An 18,894-nucleotide genomic window follows, 5' to 3' on the forward strand; every position below is an offset into this window, starting at 1 on the left:
CTTATCAGGTTCACATTCTCTTCCCCAGACCAGACTTTGGATGATGTTGGGTTACAGTAACATGAGCTTCGGCATTCCATTCTCTGAAGCTCTCTTTGTGCACGCTCCTCCACCCCCTCCATCCACCTTGTTCTGGGAGCAGATGAGTAGAAGTCCAGAGTGGTCATCCACGCAGACCTCGGCCTGAACCCTCTGAACCGCACGGCCTGAATCCTGACGGCTGCATATCTGTGCCGTGGAGAGAAGTGACTGATGAGCAGAGGATGAGCTTGTTTACAGACATTGTTCACATGCAGGAAGAGCTTCAGTGAGATAAACAGGGATGACCAAAAACATCACGAGCACTGAAAGGCCTGTTTTGAAGGTCTGGGACTGGGTCAGTTACTGATCAGCCAAAACATCAACATCTCCTCTATAATATAACTCATTATAACTTTACACTCAAAATATAAAGTATATATATTTTATTATCCTTCAGTTTCTCAGCATACAAATAGTATCCTCTTTTTATCCATGGTCACAGTTTTGGCCCTATTTTAACAATCTACCAGCAACATGCAGCTTGATTTAGGGCGCGTCAGTGTGTCTTTGCTATCATAACAACAAGAAAAGTACACCTTGTGCTGCTGAAAGAGCGCAAAGGCATGTACGAATTCTCTTAATTAATCATAGATGTGGTTAATTTTGGGCATAATCTTACCATCTAACTGTTCCCTTTAAGAGTCAGGTGCGCTCTGACTTTGGCGGATTGCTATTTTAACAGAGCATCATTTACTGCCAACATAGCAATGAACATCTGACTGTTAATGTCTGTCTAGGTTGTGTTCAGTCAGTGGAACACACCTCATTTCCTGTTGGTGGTCTGATTTTTTTTTTTGTTTCTAGGCACCATTAGAAAGCATGATATGGAGTGCATCTTTTTAATTATTTACATTTTTAATTAATTTTATTTATTTGTATTTATTTTTTTATTTATCAAATTTGTTTTTTTTTATGTTTTTATGTCTTAGTTTATTATTACTATTATTAATTTTATCATTCACTTTACCATTCTTATCATTTTACTTTACGCTTACTATTATTATCCTTTTCTTAATTTTATATTTAATAAATTCTTTTTTAACCTGTCAAAATTAGTTTTTTTTTAAGTTAATTTTTTTTTCTTTTTGCATGTATATTTTATTTATCTATATTAAATGTTGGTTTAAAATTTGTATATCTTTTGTTTATTATTATTTTACTTTATTGATAGATTGATTGATTGATGTAAATATATTCAGAAGCACTGATGCTATTTAACGGTTCAGATGGAGTAAGTGTGAAAATAGACTGTTGCTGGGCTGAAAGATAGCGATGAGCATTGTGATGTGTTCATCATCCTCTAGTCTAGCCTTTATCAGTCTTACAGGATGCTGTTGGCTGGTTATATCTGGTTGGTGGACTATTCTGTTCTCAGCCCAGCAGCAACAATGAGGTGTTTAAGAACTCCAGCAGCACTGCTGTCTCTGATCCACTCATACCTTCAGGACAACACACACTAACACCTCATATACCACCACCATGGCAATCTTCCATTGCTGCTTGTAGACAAATGAATACATGAGCACCATTTACCTCCTCTGGTAGTTGCTGTAAGTAAACAGCAAAACAATCTAAAATAGCTTCTTCTCATTAGAACCTGAAAACTGAGGTTTTTAGATCTAGATTTTTAGATCTAGACTAAACTAGACCTTTTTAAGAACCCTAAAAGACAACAGAGCAGTCCAGGAGATTTACCCACTCGACAGATTCACAATAAACTTGCTAAATATGAAGATTATTTTTTTTATTTCAGAATATTCCTGAGAATACATGCAGCCCTGAAATCCTACAAAATTATACTTAATCACACAGATCCGGGTAAATGGAAATAGTTACAACACACCTCCTTTCACGATTACCCTCCACTTTCAGTGTGTATTTCAGTGATGGAGCTATTTTACTGTACAGCATCACCTGTTTCTCAGGAGCTAAACGATTATGTGAACAATATCTGTTCCAACCAAGCCAGATATGATCTTTCATAAAACTCTAGAGCAAGATTTTCTCACATCCAGCCAGATTATTACAGCAAAAATCCCCCCTCTCGAGAAGAAATCAAGCCGCACTACTGGTAATAGCCTTCGGAGACGTGAAATCCACTCTGTAATAACAGGGTTAAGATAATAATAATACAGGGTTTAATGGTGTTGCCAGCGAGTCGGACCTGAGGGAGACCCTCCAGCCGGCTCAGTGTAGATTGGAGAATAGTCAGGTATGAACTGATCTAGTTAAGTGGTTTTATTGCTGGAGTCGGGTTTCCTGGCTGCCGTTCTGGAGCCAGAGCTTCTGGGCTTTGTTTCTAATAGCATAAGGGAGGTGCTTTAATTCCTAACAAATAGAAATGATTACTTTTATTTAATATACATCGTTAATAAGTTAATAAATAACACAATTCCTTAACAAAGTCCATTTACATAAAGAAAACATTGTGTTTTAATGGGGCTCTAAACCCAAAATTGGAGGGTTAGTTTGGGAGGGGCAGTGGGTGATGTATGGGTTTAGGGGCTGGGCAGGAAAGAGAGCTGATTGGCTGAATGGCTGAAAGGAAGCAGCAATGTGCCTCTAATAGCGTTGAGAGGCAGGTGATTGGATTTCGGCAGGGGGCGGTATTATTAATTGACTGATTTGCATATTGTGATATAGTTAACGTCATACTTGCCTTCAGAACAGTTGGACCTGAGACGGCACTGCAGAAGCGGAAATTGCTAAAATAAAAGCATTTTTTTAAGTTTAGGAAATGTTTCTAAAAAATTTAAGAAACACATTTCAGCTATTACCCCTTATGCCCTCCTCGGACATTTTTGTACAATTTTGTCACCTTTTTTTTTTCATTTGCTGATCATTTTGGCTCATTTTTGCAGAAAACCTGCTTTTTCATTATATTTTACTCTCCAAGAGTCTAATTACCACCAATGCCTCATCTATCTCATTATGTTTTATGGAAAATAATCATTTTTTTGTGTTTTTTTTTTTTTTTTTTTGCAAAAAAAATGCAATAATTCAAGTAATTAAATTGTCATTTAAAGGGTTAAAATCCTGAAACTTATTTAATGTTTGGTAGTTTTGAGTAGGTATGAAATTGATTTAGTGATGTATGAAAAAAAAAAGCAAAAAAAAAAATATTGATGTATGATGATTTAAGAACAGTTCTTTGGGGCGTGTACATTTTTGCCACAAATGTGTCCAGAGGGTGCAACATTTAAGGAGGGCATGAGGGTTAATGGAAATAAATATGGTTTAGGATTCAGTAGCTTGTGGTTTGTTTTAAATTTCATTGTTTGTTTTGTTTATGAAGTTTAACCTGATTAAATAATTGATTCTTACTATAGGTTGCACATTTACAACCTTTGCAGCATTAAAAATGAGTAATCACAATGTATTCTCAATTTATTCCCGAATGAAAATAGATTTGGGTTGATTGATTGATTAATCATTTGTTTGCAGGTTATACGCATTCATATTGCTAAATTATTACTATTTTATACTAAATCAGGGACTTGAGAAGATACTGTTTATGAAATTGACCAGCATTCATGGATTTTTTGTTTTTTTACTAATTGTATATAAGTAAATTTTGTTGCAATAATATATTTTTTTAAAGAAATCAATGTTTTGTCGCATTTTCAAGAATTATTACAAAAATACCCTGAAATATCATGATTCCACCACTAATCATGAGTTCAAATCCCTTTAAGGGTTCAGTTATCATTTTGCTCCAGGAGTAAATCAGCATAAAGTTATCCAAAAGCAGTGTGTAAGACTGGTGGAGGAGAACATGATGCCGAGATGAACTGTATATTTTAAGATGATGATTGTTGTTAGATAGGAGTCCATACACACATTATTCATCCACACACAAAATCATAAGCACTGTCTGGTTTTACGGATATGGTTCCAGGTATGGTTCAGCTCTGAATCTCAGGGTTTGATTTCTCCTCTTTGTTTTCTGTCTCTGTTCAGAGGTGAAGTCCACGGGCACGGCTCATCACTTCGCCTTCCTGCTGAACTCCACAGACTACAGGATCCTGCGCATGGACGAGGATCACGACCGCATGTATGTAGGCAGTAAAGACTACATCCTCTCTCTGGACCTGAACGACATCAACAAAGAACCTCTTATTGTAAGAATACCCCTCTATCACACATATCATATTATTTATATCTACTATATACAATTCTTCAAGAGGTTTGGACATGAATAGTGAAGTGATCCAGACTATGAAGGAACACATAAAGAATCATGTAGTAACTTAAAAGTGTTAAATAAACCAAAAAACTTGCAGTTTCCGAGGCTGGTAACTCAACTCTTGCTTACCTGGGCTGGTCCTGATGTGTGCCAGTTTCATCATAACATTTTTGTTGGTCTTTACAATGGCACTTTTGTGGATACTTTCAAAGTGAAATCTGACTGACCTTCACTTTTTTCATAATTTAATTTTAGATCTTTATTTAGTTGAGTAGTTGTTGCTTCTCATAATCTGGATTCGAACATTACTCAAATATTCACTATTCACTGTATACCTGTAACTCTACCTCTTCACTACTTTACTTCAACTGATGCTCTCAAACACTTTATTAAGAGACAAGAAATTCAAGTAATTAACTCTTGATGAGTTCAGCACAGCTGTTAACTGAAAGCCTGAATTCCAGGTGACTCTACCTCATAAAACTGACTGAGAAAATCCAGCAGAGATGTGCAAAACTGATCATCCGTTGTACTTTGAAGAGTCTAAAATAAAATATAAAACATTTTCTGGTTTGTTTTGACATGTTTTTGTCTACTAAATAATTACATATATATTTTTCTTCATAGTTTTGGATAACATTAATATTAATTAGCAATACAGAAAAAGTTTAAATAATAAAAAAAACACAAAATTTTTTAGTGTGTTTAAACTTTTGACTGGTACTATATATGTGGAATCAGTTTGGTTGCCTATTGGCCTTTCAGTGTTATTAATGTTATTAACAGCTCCTATTCTAAATAAAAGAGAAAACATTTATTTAAATGAATCAATAAATCAAAAAATTAACCAATTAACCAATCAGTCAATCAATCAATCAATCAATCAATCAACCTTTATTTTCACTCTGGACTACATTGAGAGTGACAGTTTAGAAGGGATTAAAACATGAGAGAGGAAATTAGAAATAATAATAAAAAAATAAATAAAAATAATAGATAGGAAAATCTAAATAATATGACCATTAAAAATTAACATAAACTTAAAATTAACTTTTTATTGATACCTATATTTTAATTTGTCATTGTTTCTAGTATTTTGTTTCTTATCTTATAATGTGCTATGTACAGCACTTTGTTGCAGCTGTTGTTGTTTTTAAAGTGCTCTATAAATAAAGTTGAGTTGAGTTGAGTTGAGTAAAAAGTAAAGAATTTCTAAAATATAAAAAAATGATTAATAATAATAGTAAAAGTAAACGATAAGAATGATAAAGTGATAAAATGATTAATATTTAGACTAAGATCATAATAATCAAATAAAAAAATCAATCAATAAATAAAAAAAAATAAATAAAAAGTAAGAACAACACAAATTCAAATAGTAACTGTACCATTGCTTTAATATGAAATATGTGCATTTATATGTGAGTCAGTTTAGTAACTACTATAAAACTGGACTTTAACCCTTAAACTTTGTTATTTATTACATATTCCTTAATACATATTACAATCATATTCAGTATTAATGTACCAGATTTAGTAGAGTGCCCCTGGGCTCCATTGTAGGGCCCATTTAAATCAAGTGATGTAAATCATAGTAGGAATTAGTTCTGGCCCTACCTACAGGGTTTAAAGTTTTATACATGTTTTAAGGGGTTAATTCTCTTTTCTTGTGTTGTTCTAATGTTACTTTGGACTGGTTTTTAATCTTTTATATTTCTATCCCTCTATTTCACAGATCCACTGGCCCGTAGCTCCTCAGAGGAGGACTGAGTGTGTTCTATCAGGGAAGGACATCAATGTAAGTGTCCAACGCCCTAAAAAACTTTGGCTTAAAATGGGCAAATTCATGATAAAAGCTCAGTGACCCTCAACTCTGCCTTTTTACGCTCTGATCTGTTCATCGCACATAAATACAGAACCATATATGGATGAGAATTGTTTCTGAGGCAATACTGCAGCGGCCGTTCATAAGCCAGGCCTGACCTCTTTTCAGAAAAATACATTTGGGGCCAGTTTGAAAAAAGCTTAAAAACAACAAAATATTTTATTAATATATATTAGTTCACTATAAAAATGAAAAACATTGAGTTTACATCAAATATAATGTAAGACCAATTGGTCTATTCTTTCTCTTGGCAGTGTGGGCATTGCGCCAAGTCCTGCTGGAAAATGAAATCCACATCTCCATAAAAGCATGAAGTGCTGTAAGATTTTGTTGGATAACACTGCACTGACTTTAGACTTGATAATAAAACACAGTGGATTTAATTTTCCAGCAGGACTTGACACACTGCCCACACACATTTAAAAGTACAAATTTGTCTTAAATATTATACTAATTTTCTGAGACACTGATTTTTGGGATTTCATTGGCATCAAAAAATGCATAAAATAGATTACTCTGTGTATAATACATCTACACCTCTGTAAAAAAAAAAAAATAAGAGAGCACTTCAGCTTCTGAATCAGTTTCTCTGATTTTGCTATTTATAGGTATATATTTCAGTAAAATTAACATTATTTTATAGAATAGTTCTATTCTGTAAACTACGGACAACATTTCTCCCAAATTCCAAATACAAAAATTCTCATTTAGAGCATTTATTTACAGAAAATGAGAAATGGCTGAAATAACAAAAAAGATGCAGAACTTTCAGACCTCAAATAATGCAAAGAAAACAACAAGTTCATATTCATAAAGTTTTAAGAGTTCAGAAATAAATATTTGGTGGAATAACCCTGGTTTTTAATCATAGTTTTGACATCATGTTCTCCTCCACCAGACTTACACACTGCTTTTGGATAACTTTATGCTGCTTTACTCCTGGTGCAAAAATTCAAGCAGTTCAGTTTGGTGGTTTGATGGTTTGTGATCATCCATCTTCCTCTTGATTATATTCCAGAGGTTTTCAATTTGGTAAAATCAAAGAAACTCTTCATTTTTAAGTGGTCTCTTATTTTTTTTCCCAGATCTATAAATGAGTTTCAAATTTTGAACTGAATTACTGAAATAAAGAAACTTTTTAATGACATTCTATATTATAAAATATTATAAAGTAACAGCTCACCCTGATGAAAAAAAATATATACTTTATTACTTAAAACATATTGAGAAATGTGTAAGTATGCTGTAAATATACTAACAGATTTATGTACTTACTTCTTAAAATATATTAAAAGTACATTACTATTATGCTTTCATCAAATATTTAGTAAACTTATATTTTTTAAAAAAGTACAATATATTGTATTTTTAAAAAATAGGCTTCTATGAAGTACACTTTTAGTTTAATGTAATTCAATATACTTCTAAAATACTTATTTCCAAATATACTTTTTTTTAGCAAAGTGTGTTAAAACAGCTGTTACAGTAGTTAAAGCACTTAAAGTGCAATGTATCATGTAACTTTTTAGAAAGTAAATCAAATACTACACTGGTAAAATGTTTTAAAATATATATTTAGTTATTGCATTGATATAACCGTTAAAATGTATTTCAATGATCTGTAATTGTAATTAGGAAAATATAAATATAAGTGAATTATAGGATACAGTGTCAAATAACACATTTAAATGTCATAATAAAATGTGAAGTACTAAAATTCTTAAAAATATAGTACAGTATATTAAAATATATATATTTTACCCAACGTATAAAAAGTATACTAGAAGTGTGCTACTTACAGAAGACAGAAACAAGAAGCATATTTGTACTCTAATGTAAATAGATCACATATATGTTCTAACACCAATTCTTAGTACATTCCATAGTATGTGTTTAAATATATTTAAGTATATTTATGAATTAAATTGTTGCATTTTAGTACAGTTAAGTACACTTAGCACAATTTAAGTAAGACTTTTCTACTATTTGTTTTATACAATTAAAGTATAATAAGTACGAAATTAGTTGTTTAATTTTAGCACTCTTTAAATATATTTATTAATAATAATGATGTGGCTACAAGAACACTTTAGTGCACTATAGCATAATAATGCGTAATATACTTTAATACACTTTATTTTTTTCACTAGTATGTGAGTGTGTGTGTGTGTGAGTGTAGTTGTGAGAGACAGTGGTCACTATTGTTTATATGAGTGTGAACTCTTGAGGCGTATGGTGTGTTGAGGTTCTCAGAGCTGTGGTCTCTTTTTTAGGGCGAATGTGGAAATTTTATCCGGCTAATCGAGCCGTGGAACCGGACTCATCTCTACGTCTGTGGGACGGGGGCTTATAACCCCATCTGCACCTACGTGGACAGAGGTCACAAAGCTCAGGTAAGCCATCCGGCACAGGTGACCTGCTGTAACCCCAAGGTCAGGAGGTGAAAATGTCTTTTGGTTCAGTTACAGGGGTTCAGACTGATATACAGATCATTGATTGGGCCAAGAGCTTCTATATGAACACTTTTGGGCAGATTTCCATAGAATTAAGATATTAATCTTAGTTTCCCTGGATACTGTTTATTTAAAGACTAGACTTAAACCCTGTTTGGAAAACTACCCCCTTGAATTTTGACCATTTTTTTTTTTATCAGATTTAGGTGTAGTAATTAAATTTAGTGTTAGTGTTAGTGTTAGTTAAACTAACAGAACAACTTACCTAACATTTTTTCACATCAACTACAATGTAAAAAAAAAACTTTAATCTTTAAATCTTTAATATCTTTAAAATGTTAACTGTACAGCAGTAGGTGATATGTAGATAATTAGTAATATGTAATAAAATAATTAAAACATATTAATTATGTTAAAAGATGAAAAAAAAATGATTGGGAAGGTTGTTTAGTCCCACTTTATAATAAATGTTGCTAATAACTGTGTAGTTACATATGAACAATCATGTAATCAAGCATTGGTATAGATTTATTACAGTTATGGTTACAGGTTACAACGGGATTGTTTTCTTATCAAATACAAAGAATAGTGTATGTATATATATATATATATATATATATATATATATATATATATATATATATATATATATATATATATACCTAAACACTAAAACAAACATGAAAAAAGGTGTTCTAAATTACATACAATTAGTTAAAATGGTTGTGCTATTGTTTCATTGGCTTTTTATAAACTTTTTCTTCTTTGGCTTGTTTATAGTCTATTCTGATTAAAACAGGCCTCAATTAGTGTTATAATGTGCAACAAAATAAAAAAAAGAAGAAAATACATGATGTCCATGTATTTGTAATGGGTGCAGGATCTGAAAGGGTTAAAATGTTTTGTCCCACATTTATTATAAAGAGAAAAAGTTTATCAGGCTCAGAGATTCTCCCCTAATATGTAACACTGTAAAAGCAAGGTGTTTTTATTTTTCTTTATTTTTTTTAAATATACTTTATTAATTAATTCAGCGTATTGCATCAAAGTATACAAATGACATAATTACATTAATATATAATGCACAGACAATTCACAATTTAATATTTAAAAAGATAGAAAATCCCACGTTACCTTTTTGTGTTTTAATGTGCGGACTCCTTCGTCGTTTCAGTTCTACTGTAATGTGTTTAAAGACGCAATCACTTGACACAAAGTGCTGGTCACATCTTATATTCCACAGTTTATATTTTACAATATAGAAAATAAACCAGAAAATGTATTTTTCTGAATCTGTGAAGACAACCATTTATGTGTTATATGTCATGCGATATTAATATATTTTAGTTAATCCCAAACTTCTTTAGTACAGAGCCCCTGAATGGACATGGTGTATTTTTTTCTATTTATGTAGTGGTCGGCACCACATAATAAGTGGTCAGCACCACTTACTAAGTGGTGAGCACCACTTACTAAGTGGCGAACACCAGATAGTAAGTGGTAAACAGTCAGTGTAGCAGTCTGTAAAGTCATGTACAGACCAGTGAATATACTTATCTGCTGCTCACCACTTTTTATATACAAAAAAATACACTGCTACAGACCCTGTTACAGACTGCTACACTGACTGCTCACCACTTACTATCTGGTGTTCGCCACTTAGTAAGTGGTGCTCACCACTTAGTAAGTGGTGCTGACCACTTATTATGTGGTGCTCAACACTTAGTATTTGGTGCTCACCACTTTTTACAAAAAAAAAATAAACAAAAATACATCATATCCCTTCAGGGGCTCCGTACTTTAGACCTATAACAATCAAAACGAAAATGCTCTAGTGTTTCATCATTAGTGCCGTTTCTGTATTTCTTTATTTCTGTAAAAAGTCCAGTTAATAGTGCTTCATATTTATTTATTAAATTTAATTTTTATAATTATATAAGAACATTTTATAACATGACATATTTGATCTTGATCTCCCTACTTTTTGGCCTCCGACTCTACCTGTCTACACAACCCACTCGTTATAATTTTGCACACTAAAATACCACAGAACCAAAACTAGCACTCTTGTCTTACATATAACACAGTTATAATCATCTAAAAATACAGCCCTAAAGAAAAATACAATTAAAAATAAAATAAATCACACAGTCAGCGAATATCAAGTCCAGGAAACTATTGCACCAACGTGTCTCCAGAAATCCAGCCTATAACATTTAGAAAGGTCAGCTTTAACGTTTTAGGATTACTCTCAGATTTTATTTTCGTCCCTCAGCCTTTTTCCTCGAAGCATTTCAACACCAAAACCTCGCCTGAATCTTTTTATATGCACGTGTTTACATTTACACAATGAAAGGTTTTATTTATCAACTTTAAACAATACTTTCATGTCCGTCTCCTTGTCTCTAAATCCACGTCTTTCCTTTATATTTCTGTGCGTTCTCTCTGTACGTATAACTAGAGTAATGCATCACATGAAACCACAGTTGCAACCAGCATGTAATTAAACTGCATGACACCGTGGTCTGAAGTCTTATTTTAACCGGCATCGGAGTTTTAACCCACTAACCCGGCTTGTTTCGTAGGCTTTGCTCCACCAGCAGGGCCCTCGCGGTGGAGGCCGGACCAGCCGGGCCGCAGACCCCAGCGCCTCACCCGAGCCGTATGCACCCAAGGTGGGACACGACATCTGGGCTTCAGGGGAGAGATAAGATAGATAAGGTTTCCTTAAAGGGACAGAAACATAAAAAACAACCTTTTTTTAACCCTTGTGTGGTGTTTTCATTTTTCATCAAATGATACTAAAAAAATATTTTTTCAACTCATTGGCATTGGCTCATTTTTTGTGAAAAACATATATCAAAACACATTTTCGATAAACACACACTGTACACAATCCCCCCCACACACACATTTATATTACATACAGTATGTTGGGCCAAGGGTTAATAAACATTGCTTCATTTGTAAATTTGAAACTGAACAAATTTTCTACTCATATCTTGAGTTTAATTCATTTTCTTTTACATTTTATTAAATAACTAATAAAAAAAAGAGTAGCACTTTTTAAAAGAAATGTAACATAAGAAAGGTAAAGGGCAAATATTAACCATGTAAGCTGTTTATATTGCTTGCAATTTAGGTGAAGCAAGCATGTGTAAAGATTTTAATGTAAAATTGCTTAATTTTGCTGAATTAAATACAAGTAACAAAGTAAACGAGTAACAAAAATATGAACACCACACAAGGGTTAAATGTTTTATTGAGAGCACTTGTTCTTATTTATACAGAAACAATGCAGAAGTTTAAAAATGTATATATTTCACTCTTTTGTTCATAAATCCTGTAGTTGTGTATATATATAAATATACAAGTTATGTGACTATTTGTACTAAAGTGGATCCCATTTTATTTATAAGTTATTATACATTAACATTTATTTAAACTCGCTATATTAAACCATGTAGAAAACATTTTTTTTTATATTGAAACATTGCCTTTACTTAAGAAACATTAACGACAGATCATGTAAGAAAATAGATGCAAAAAATTAACAGTTTTATTTTAAATATTTATTCACAAGACACATATACAACATACAGTCATGTAAAAAAAAGTCAGACACTCCAAGAAACCGTTCGTCTTTTAAACGTATTTAACCATATGATGATATACAGTCTTTACTTGAACAATATTGAAAAAAATATATTTATCCGTGAATGTTCTTTCATAATGTAGTAATCTCTACAGTCATACCCTAGGACAAGTATTTACTATATGTATATCAGCAATTTCAGTGAAATATATCATATAGTCATATAGCAGACAAACAGTAATATTTGAGAAGTGAAATAAAGTTTATAGGATTTACAGAAAGTGCGCAATAATTCTTTAAACTAAATATATATATATATATATATATATACACACACACACACTAGACACAGCAACAAGCCTAACTGTAATCATCTAGGTCCTTACATATTTGGAATAATAGCTAAAACAAATTTTATGTATTCCCGAGCATTATAGCCCAAATTTAACAGTATGATCCATACATTTCTCAATATAATTTTTATATTATATATTTTTAAGGAGGCAAAATATATCAAAGAACAAGCACAGTAACAAATTCACCAATTTACCAATTTTCTTCCCAATTTGGAAGTCAATTAGTTTACCCACTCATCATTAGGACTTCTAGAGTATCAGGAAAGACACTAACAGACACTTGTACCGAGTGATGATGTCACGGTCTCGCTCTGTTCCCCTGTGTTTCTCCTGTAATTTTCCGTCACGTGTGTCTAATTTGTAGCTCCGCCCCTCGTTACCTGTCTCCCCAGGTGTTCATTGTTTCATGTTTAGTATAAATAGTACCTGTTAGTCTACGTTTGCGGTCGGTCTTTGCACCTTCCAACGTTGTCTGTCTCGTCACATCCTAGCTATAGTTTTGCCACGTTTCGTTATTGCCCTGCTCCACGTTTCTAGTTCTTTGTTTAGTTTGTATTATTTGTTTATCTCTAGTTTGTTACTATTCCTGGTTTTGTACATATTTACGTATTTATTCCTTTGTATATTTTCCCTAGCCCTGTTTTGTCACTTTCTGTTTAGCTTAGCTCTTTGTTGGTTTTCCCTGTTTGTTTATGTACATTTACTTATTTGTTATTCCCCTGTTTGTTTGTTTACTTATTATTCATTAAAGTCTGTCTTACCCGCTTTTACGTCCGCCTCCCGTCTGGTCCCGCGTTACAGAAAGACCGACCTTTAATTATGGACGTAGCGGGTGGATTTCTTTCGAGGTCCGGGCCGGCCATCCGCCGCCCCCCTTTCGGGATCCCGGCGCAGGAAAATCCGAGGCCTCGAGGCCGGAGAGGGCCTCGGTCTAGGCGCTCTAAGGGATCCCGAATTCCGGAGGATTTTCTTGGGGGGGGCATCACCGTTGGGGCTATGGGCCTTGCTTTGAACCGCGGGGGAGGCGAAGTGGTCAGAGACGCTGGCGATGTAGGAACTATGTAGCTGCCGCGTCTAGTTCGGAGGATGAGGATTACCCTCCGACGCGAGCCCGCTTGCCGCTTCCTCCGGGATCTGTTCTGCACCCGGCTTTCCGAAGTCCACTCGATCTCCTGGAGGAGGCATCCCTCGCCCCGAACCGATCTCCAGCAGCGCCGGTCCTCAAGACGCCGTCTTCTGTCCGCCCGCCTCCCATGGTGCGCTCCGTTTCAGCGGCTCCTCAGCTAGCTTCAGTGGCTAACCTGCTAGCTTTTCCTGCGGCTGCTGCTCCAGCCTTCTATTCGGTGGCGCGGCTAACTCAGTTAGCATCCCCTGCTACCACGACGCTCTCATCTCCGGCTGCAACGGCGCTCACCTCTCCAAAGGCTGCAGATCCAGCTTCCACGGCGGCCGCACAGCCGCGCTCCGACACATCCCCTGCGCTGTACTCTACCGGCAGCTCCGCGCTTCCTACTCCAGACTCGTCCGGCAAATCAGCTGATCCAGTCCGGGTTTTCGAGTCACTCGCGGCAGCAGCAGCTCTCCGCTCCGCGGTTCCCTTGGCAACGGCTCTACACTCCCCTGCTCGCGCCACCCCGGAATCTGCATACACTGCGGTGAGTTCAGCTCAAGTCTCTGTGATTTCTTCAGCAGCCCTCATCTCCACGCAATCTCCTTCAGCCCAAGTCTCCAAGTCCGCTCCTGTGTCTGTGCCAGCGGTGCCCACCGCCTATGTTCCTGTGCCAGCGGTGCCCACCGCTCCTGTGTTTGTGCCAGCGGTGCCCACCGCCAATGTTCCTGTGCCAGCGGTGCCCACCGCCTATGTTCCTGTGCCAGCGGTACCCACCGCTCCAGTGTCTGTGCCAGCGGTGCCCACCGCCCATGTTCCTGTGCCAGCGGTGCCCACCGCCAATGTTCCTGTGCCAGCGGTACCTGCCACCGCCAGTGTTCCTGTGCCAGCGGTGCCCACCGCCAATGTTCCTGTGCCAGTGGTGCCTATCGCTCCAGCTCCGACGCCAGCTGCACCCGCCGCCGCGCCTGCCCAAGCTGCACCCGCCGCCGCGCCTGCCCAAGCTGCACCCGCCGCCGCGCCTGCTCAAGCTGCACCCGCCGCCGCGCCTGCTCAAGCTGCACCCGCCGCCGCGCCTTTCCAAGCTGCACCCATCACCACACCCACGCCAGTTCCAGCTCCTAGGACTATGTTTGGCCCTAGGCCCCGTCTACCCAGGTCTGCCCCAAGGCCCCCGGACCTCAGCCCTAGAACTGTGCCCAGGCTGGCCCCACGGACCACACCACAGACTTTAGCCAGTCCTGGGCATCCCCAAGTTTATTTTGTACCCCTGTCGCTCCCTGTTCTGGTTCCTGTGTCGGTCTGTGTTCCTGTTCCTGTCTTGTCTGGTTTCTGTGTACCTGTCCCTGTGACCGTGTTCGTGTCTGTCCTGGTTAATGTTTTTGTCCCTGTTCCCTTGTCCAGTCCAGTCCAGTCACCAGTCATGCCCCATGTCCAGTCACCGACCCCTGTCCAGTTCCCCGTCCAGTCTCCTGTCTTGTCCAGTGTACAGTCTAATGTCCAGTCTCCGTTCATGTCCAAGGTCCAGTCTCCTTTCTTTGTCCAGTCTCCTGTCCGGTCTTTAGTTCAGTCTCCTGTTCTGCCCCATGTTAAGTCCCCGGTCTCGTCTCTTGTGTTTCCCGGCCTTCATTAAAGTCTGTCTTACCCGCTTTTACGTCCGCCTCCCGTCTGATCCCGCGTTACAGATGAGGGTAGAGTTTGCCACCTACTGTACCCACCCAGACAGAGAACAACAAGTTGTGCTCTCTCGGACTCTGGCTGCTGATGCCAGTGTTCAGAAGTTGTCAGCTAGGCCACTTATTTTATTCTACACAAGTACAAGTACATTGAGGGTTCTCAGGGAATAAAATGTGAATTAAATGGCTAAGAGAAAGTTGGTTAAGACGAACAGGCCCTCAGTTGTGAAAGTCATGTAAGGACAGTGGTGTTCTGTATTTTTTTGACTTGGCAGAAGAGATGACACATACAGTACATCCAGAGTAGCAGCTGTTCTCCTCTGTTGAGGAAGGTGTGAATGAGAAACAGAGAAAACGCTGATTTTGGAAGCCTGATCTCATTAGGACTGCCTGCACTTGCCCAGACGGTTCCTTCTGAGCTAAAGTGCATCCAAAAATTCCTCAGTCCTCTGACACCTCCTGATTGTATCTCTGCATCAAAGTGATTATTCAGCAGAAACTGAATCTGTGCTGACTGAGTGTTAAATGTGAGGTATTCTCATAAACATGTCCCTGAGCTGGAGATGAACCCCTGCGTGAGGGAGGGCGTATGGAAACTGACGATTTGTCGAGACATGAAGTTCCTGCAGAGCGATTGTGGAAATAGAGATTTGCACTTAAGTTTGTATCTTGATTTGAAACGTCCTATATCATTTTTACAGCTGCTTTATGTAGCTGGATTGGAATTTCCATTTAGGCAGTCATGTGAATGGTGCAGCTTCCTAGAAGAAGAACATTCATCTGCTTATGCATGAAGATGTACTAGTGCATCTTAAAAAAAATGAATATCATTGGAAAGGTCCTTTTTTTGAGTAATTCAGTTCAAAATGTGAAACAGGACAATGAAACTGAAACACCTGTCATCATTTTAGTGTGGGATTTTAGGTTTCATGGCTAAATTTGAGCAGCCTGGTGTTCAATCTTCATTAATTGCACATTGCACCAGTAAGAGCAGAGTGTGAAGGTTCAATTAGCAGGGTAAGAGCACAGTTCTGCTCTAAATATTGCAATGCACACAACATTATGGGTGACATACCAGAGTTCAAAAGAGGACAAATTGTTGGTGCACGTCTTGCTGGAGCATCTGTGACCAAGACAGCAAGTCTTTGTGATGCATCAAGAGCCACGGTATCCAGGGTAATGTCAGCATACCACCAAGAAGAACCAACCACATCCAACAGGATTAACTGTGGACGCTGTAAGAGGAAGCTGTCTGAAAGGGATGTTCATGCTTCCCACTGCTGACAACTTTTATGGCGATGAGGATTTCATTTTCCAGCAGGACTTAGGACACTGCCCACACTGACAAAAGTAGCAATTGGTCTTATATAATATTCTAATTTTCTGAGACACTGATTGTTGGGTTTTCATTGGCTGTAAGCCATAATCATCAACAATTAAAGAAATAAACGCTTAAAATAGATCACTCTGTGTTTAATACCTCTATATAATATATGAGTATCACATTCTGAACTGAATTACTGAAATAAAGTAATTTTCATTGATATCCACATTTTTTGAGATGCAGTAGTACAGTATATTAACACATGCTTCACCAGATTCGCTCATTCTGAAAGGAGCCTGCAACACAATGCATGCTTTAAAAGTACTCTTCCACATGCTCAGTGCAATTACACATTCTCAACCGAGAGGTCCCTAATCCCTGAGTTTACAGATTTACAGACTTAAATATATTTCCAGTTAAATCATATAAATCTACAGGGGTTGGACAATGAAACTGAAGCACCTGATTTTAGAGCACAATAATTTATTGTGGTGACGGACAGTTCAGTATCTGTTTTTTTGGATACAATCCGGGTTAGCACCCGAACTTCCCTTTCAGACAGCTTCCTCTTACAGCGTCCACAGTTAATCCTGTTGGATGTGGTTGGTCCTTCTTGGTGGTATGCTGACATTACCCTGGATACCGTGGCTCTTGATGCATCACAAAGACTTGCTGTCTTGGTCACAGATGCTCCAGCAAGACGTGCACCAACAATTTGTCCTCTTTTGAACTCTGGTATGTCACTCATAATGTTGTGTGCATTGCAATATTTAGAGCAGAACTGTGCTCTTACCCTGCTAATTGAACCTTCACACTCTGCTCTTACTGGTGCAATGTGCAGTTAATGAAGATTGAACACCAGGCTGCTCCAATTTAGCCATGAAACCTAAAATCCCACACTAAATTGACAGGTGTTTCAGTTTCATTGTCCAACCCCTGTATATACGGAAATTATAATTTCATTGCATTCCGTCTTACTCACTTTTCTAGTGTTTTATTCTCATTGTTTTCCAGTCTAGTACTAGAGATGTTCTAGAACTTTTCCCTTTTTTTAATGACTGTGACTAATTTAATAATATAATAATATAGTAAAATAATAAGCATGTTTTGATTGTTTTATTGTATAAACGTGACACTAAGAGATCCTGCATGTTCTGACAGAATGCTGCACTTTAAACTAGACGTAACCCTGAAACTAAGCGTTTCTGATGCCGATGGGAAATCTAAAAGACTCTGAGTTTTATTGAGTATGACACATTGTGCGTTAGCCGCAGGGTTTGTGGTTTTTAACTCATAAATAGTAGCACACTGTTGTGTCTCAGTAATAAATGCGGTTACTCCCTGCGGCTGCTTGAGATCTGGCAAGCTTTAACATTAAAGTATAGATGTTATCTCCTGCCTGACTCTGCTGTTTATAATGGCCTTCTATGGAAAATCTGAACTGTAGGTTCTTTTAGTTCAGGGTGTTTAGTTTATTTAAAAAAAACTCCAATAGACAAATTACCTGCAAAGAATCTAGTGATGCTGAAAATATACTGTAAACCAAGTGAAAAATTGGGTTATTTACTGCTAAAATAATATTAGAGTGTAACCAGTGTCTATTTGCTCATTTTTAATCAGTGTCTTCTTAAATTAAATCAGCATTTTTCAGACTTTAGAGAATTAAGAGTTTACACCTTTAATACTTATTTTCGCAACCACTTTTAAAACTATATGTACATATATTTGTTCTAGGGAAGTTACAGCGGTATTTACAGATACAGGTGCATCTAAAAAAAAAAAGTAGAATATCATTGAAAACTTACTTATTTAGTAATTCAGTTCAAAATGTGAAACGTATATGTTATATAGATGTATTAAACACAGAGTGATCTATTTTAAACATTTACTTATTTTATTGTTGATTTATTTATTATTGCTTACAGCCAATGAAAACCCAAAATCAGTATCTCAGAAAATCTAAATGTAATGATATGAGGTTAATTGATACTTTTGGCAGTGAGGGCAGTGTGCCAAGTCCTGCTGGAAAATGAAATCTGCATCTCTATAAAAGTTGTCAGTAGCAGAGGGAAGCATGAAGTGCTGTAAGATGTTGTGGGAAAACAAAACTGCACTGACTTTAGACTTGTCAATGAAACACAGTGGATCAACACCAGCAGATGACATGTCTCTCCAAACTGAGTTTTCCCAGAAACTCTTACAGCACTTCATGCATCTTTGTAATATAGGA

At 36.7% G+C, this 18,894-nt stretch overlaps 1 protein-coding gene across 2 annotated transcripts in view; it reads left to right on the plus strand.

Annotated features, from left to right (window-relative positions):
* sema3fa (sema domain, immunoglobulin domain (Ig), short basic domain, secreted, (semaphorin) 3Fa) overlaps nucleotides 1-18,894 on the plus strand; it is a 137,811-nt gene that overhangs the window by 87,224 nt on the left and 31,693 nt on the right. The window contains exons 3-6 of one of the 2 annotated variants that reach the window (XM_022675537.2): nucleotides 4,042-4,202; nucleotides 6,003-6,065; nucleotides 8,426-8,545; nucleotides 11,191-11,280. In XM_022675537.2, coding sequence (XP_022531258.1) covers nucleotides 4,042-4,202; nucleotides 6,003-6,065; nucleotides 8,426-8,545; nucleotides 11,191-11,280 — 434 coding nt within the window. The remainder of the gene's footprint in view (nucleotides 1-4,041; nucleotides 4,203-6,002; nucleotides 6,066-8,425; nucleotides 8,546-11,190; nucleotides 11,281-18,894) is intronic. The other variant, XM_049479468.1, reaches the window with a different exon arrangement.

Source organism: Astyanax mexicanus, chromosome 5 (genome assembly GCF_023375975.1).
Source record: "Astyanax mexicanus isolate ESR-SI-001 chromosome 5, AstMex3_surface, whole genome shotgun sequence".
NCBI classification, from domain to species: Eukaryota; Metazoa; Chordata; class Actinopteri; order Characiformes; family Acestrorhamphidae; genus Astyanax; species Astyanax mexicanus.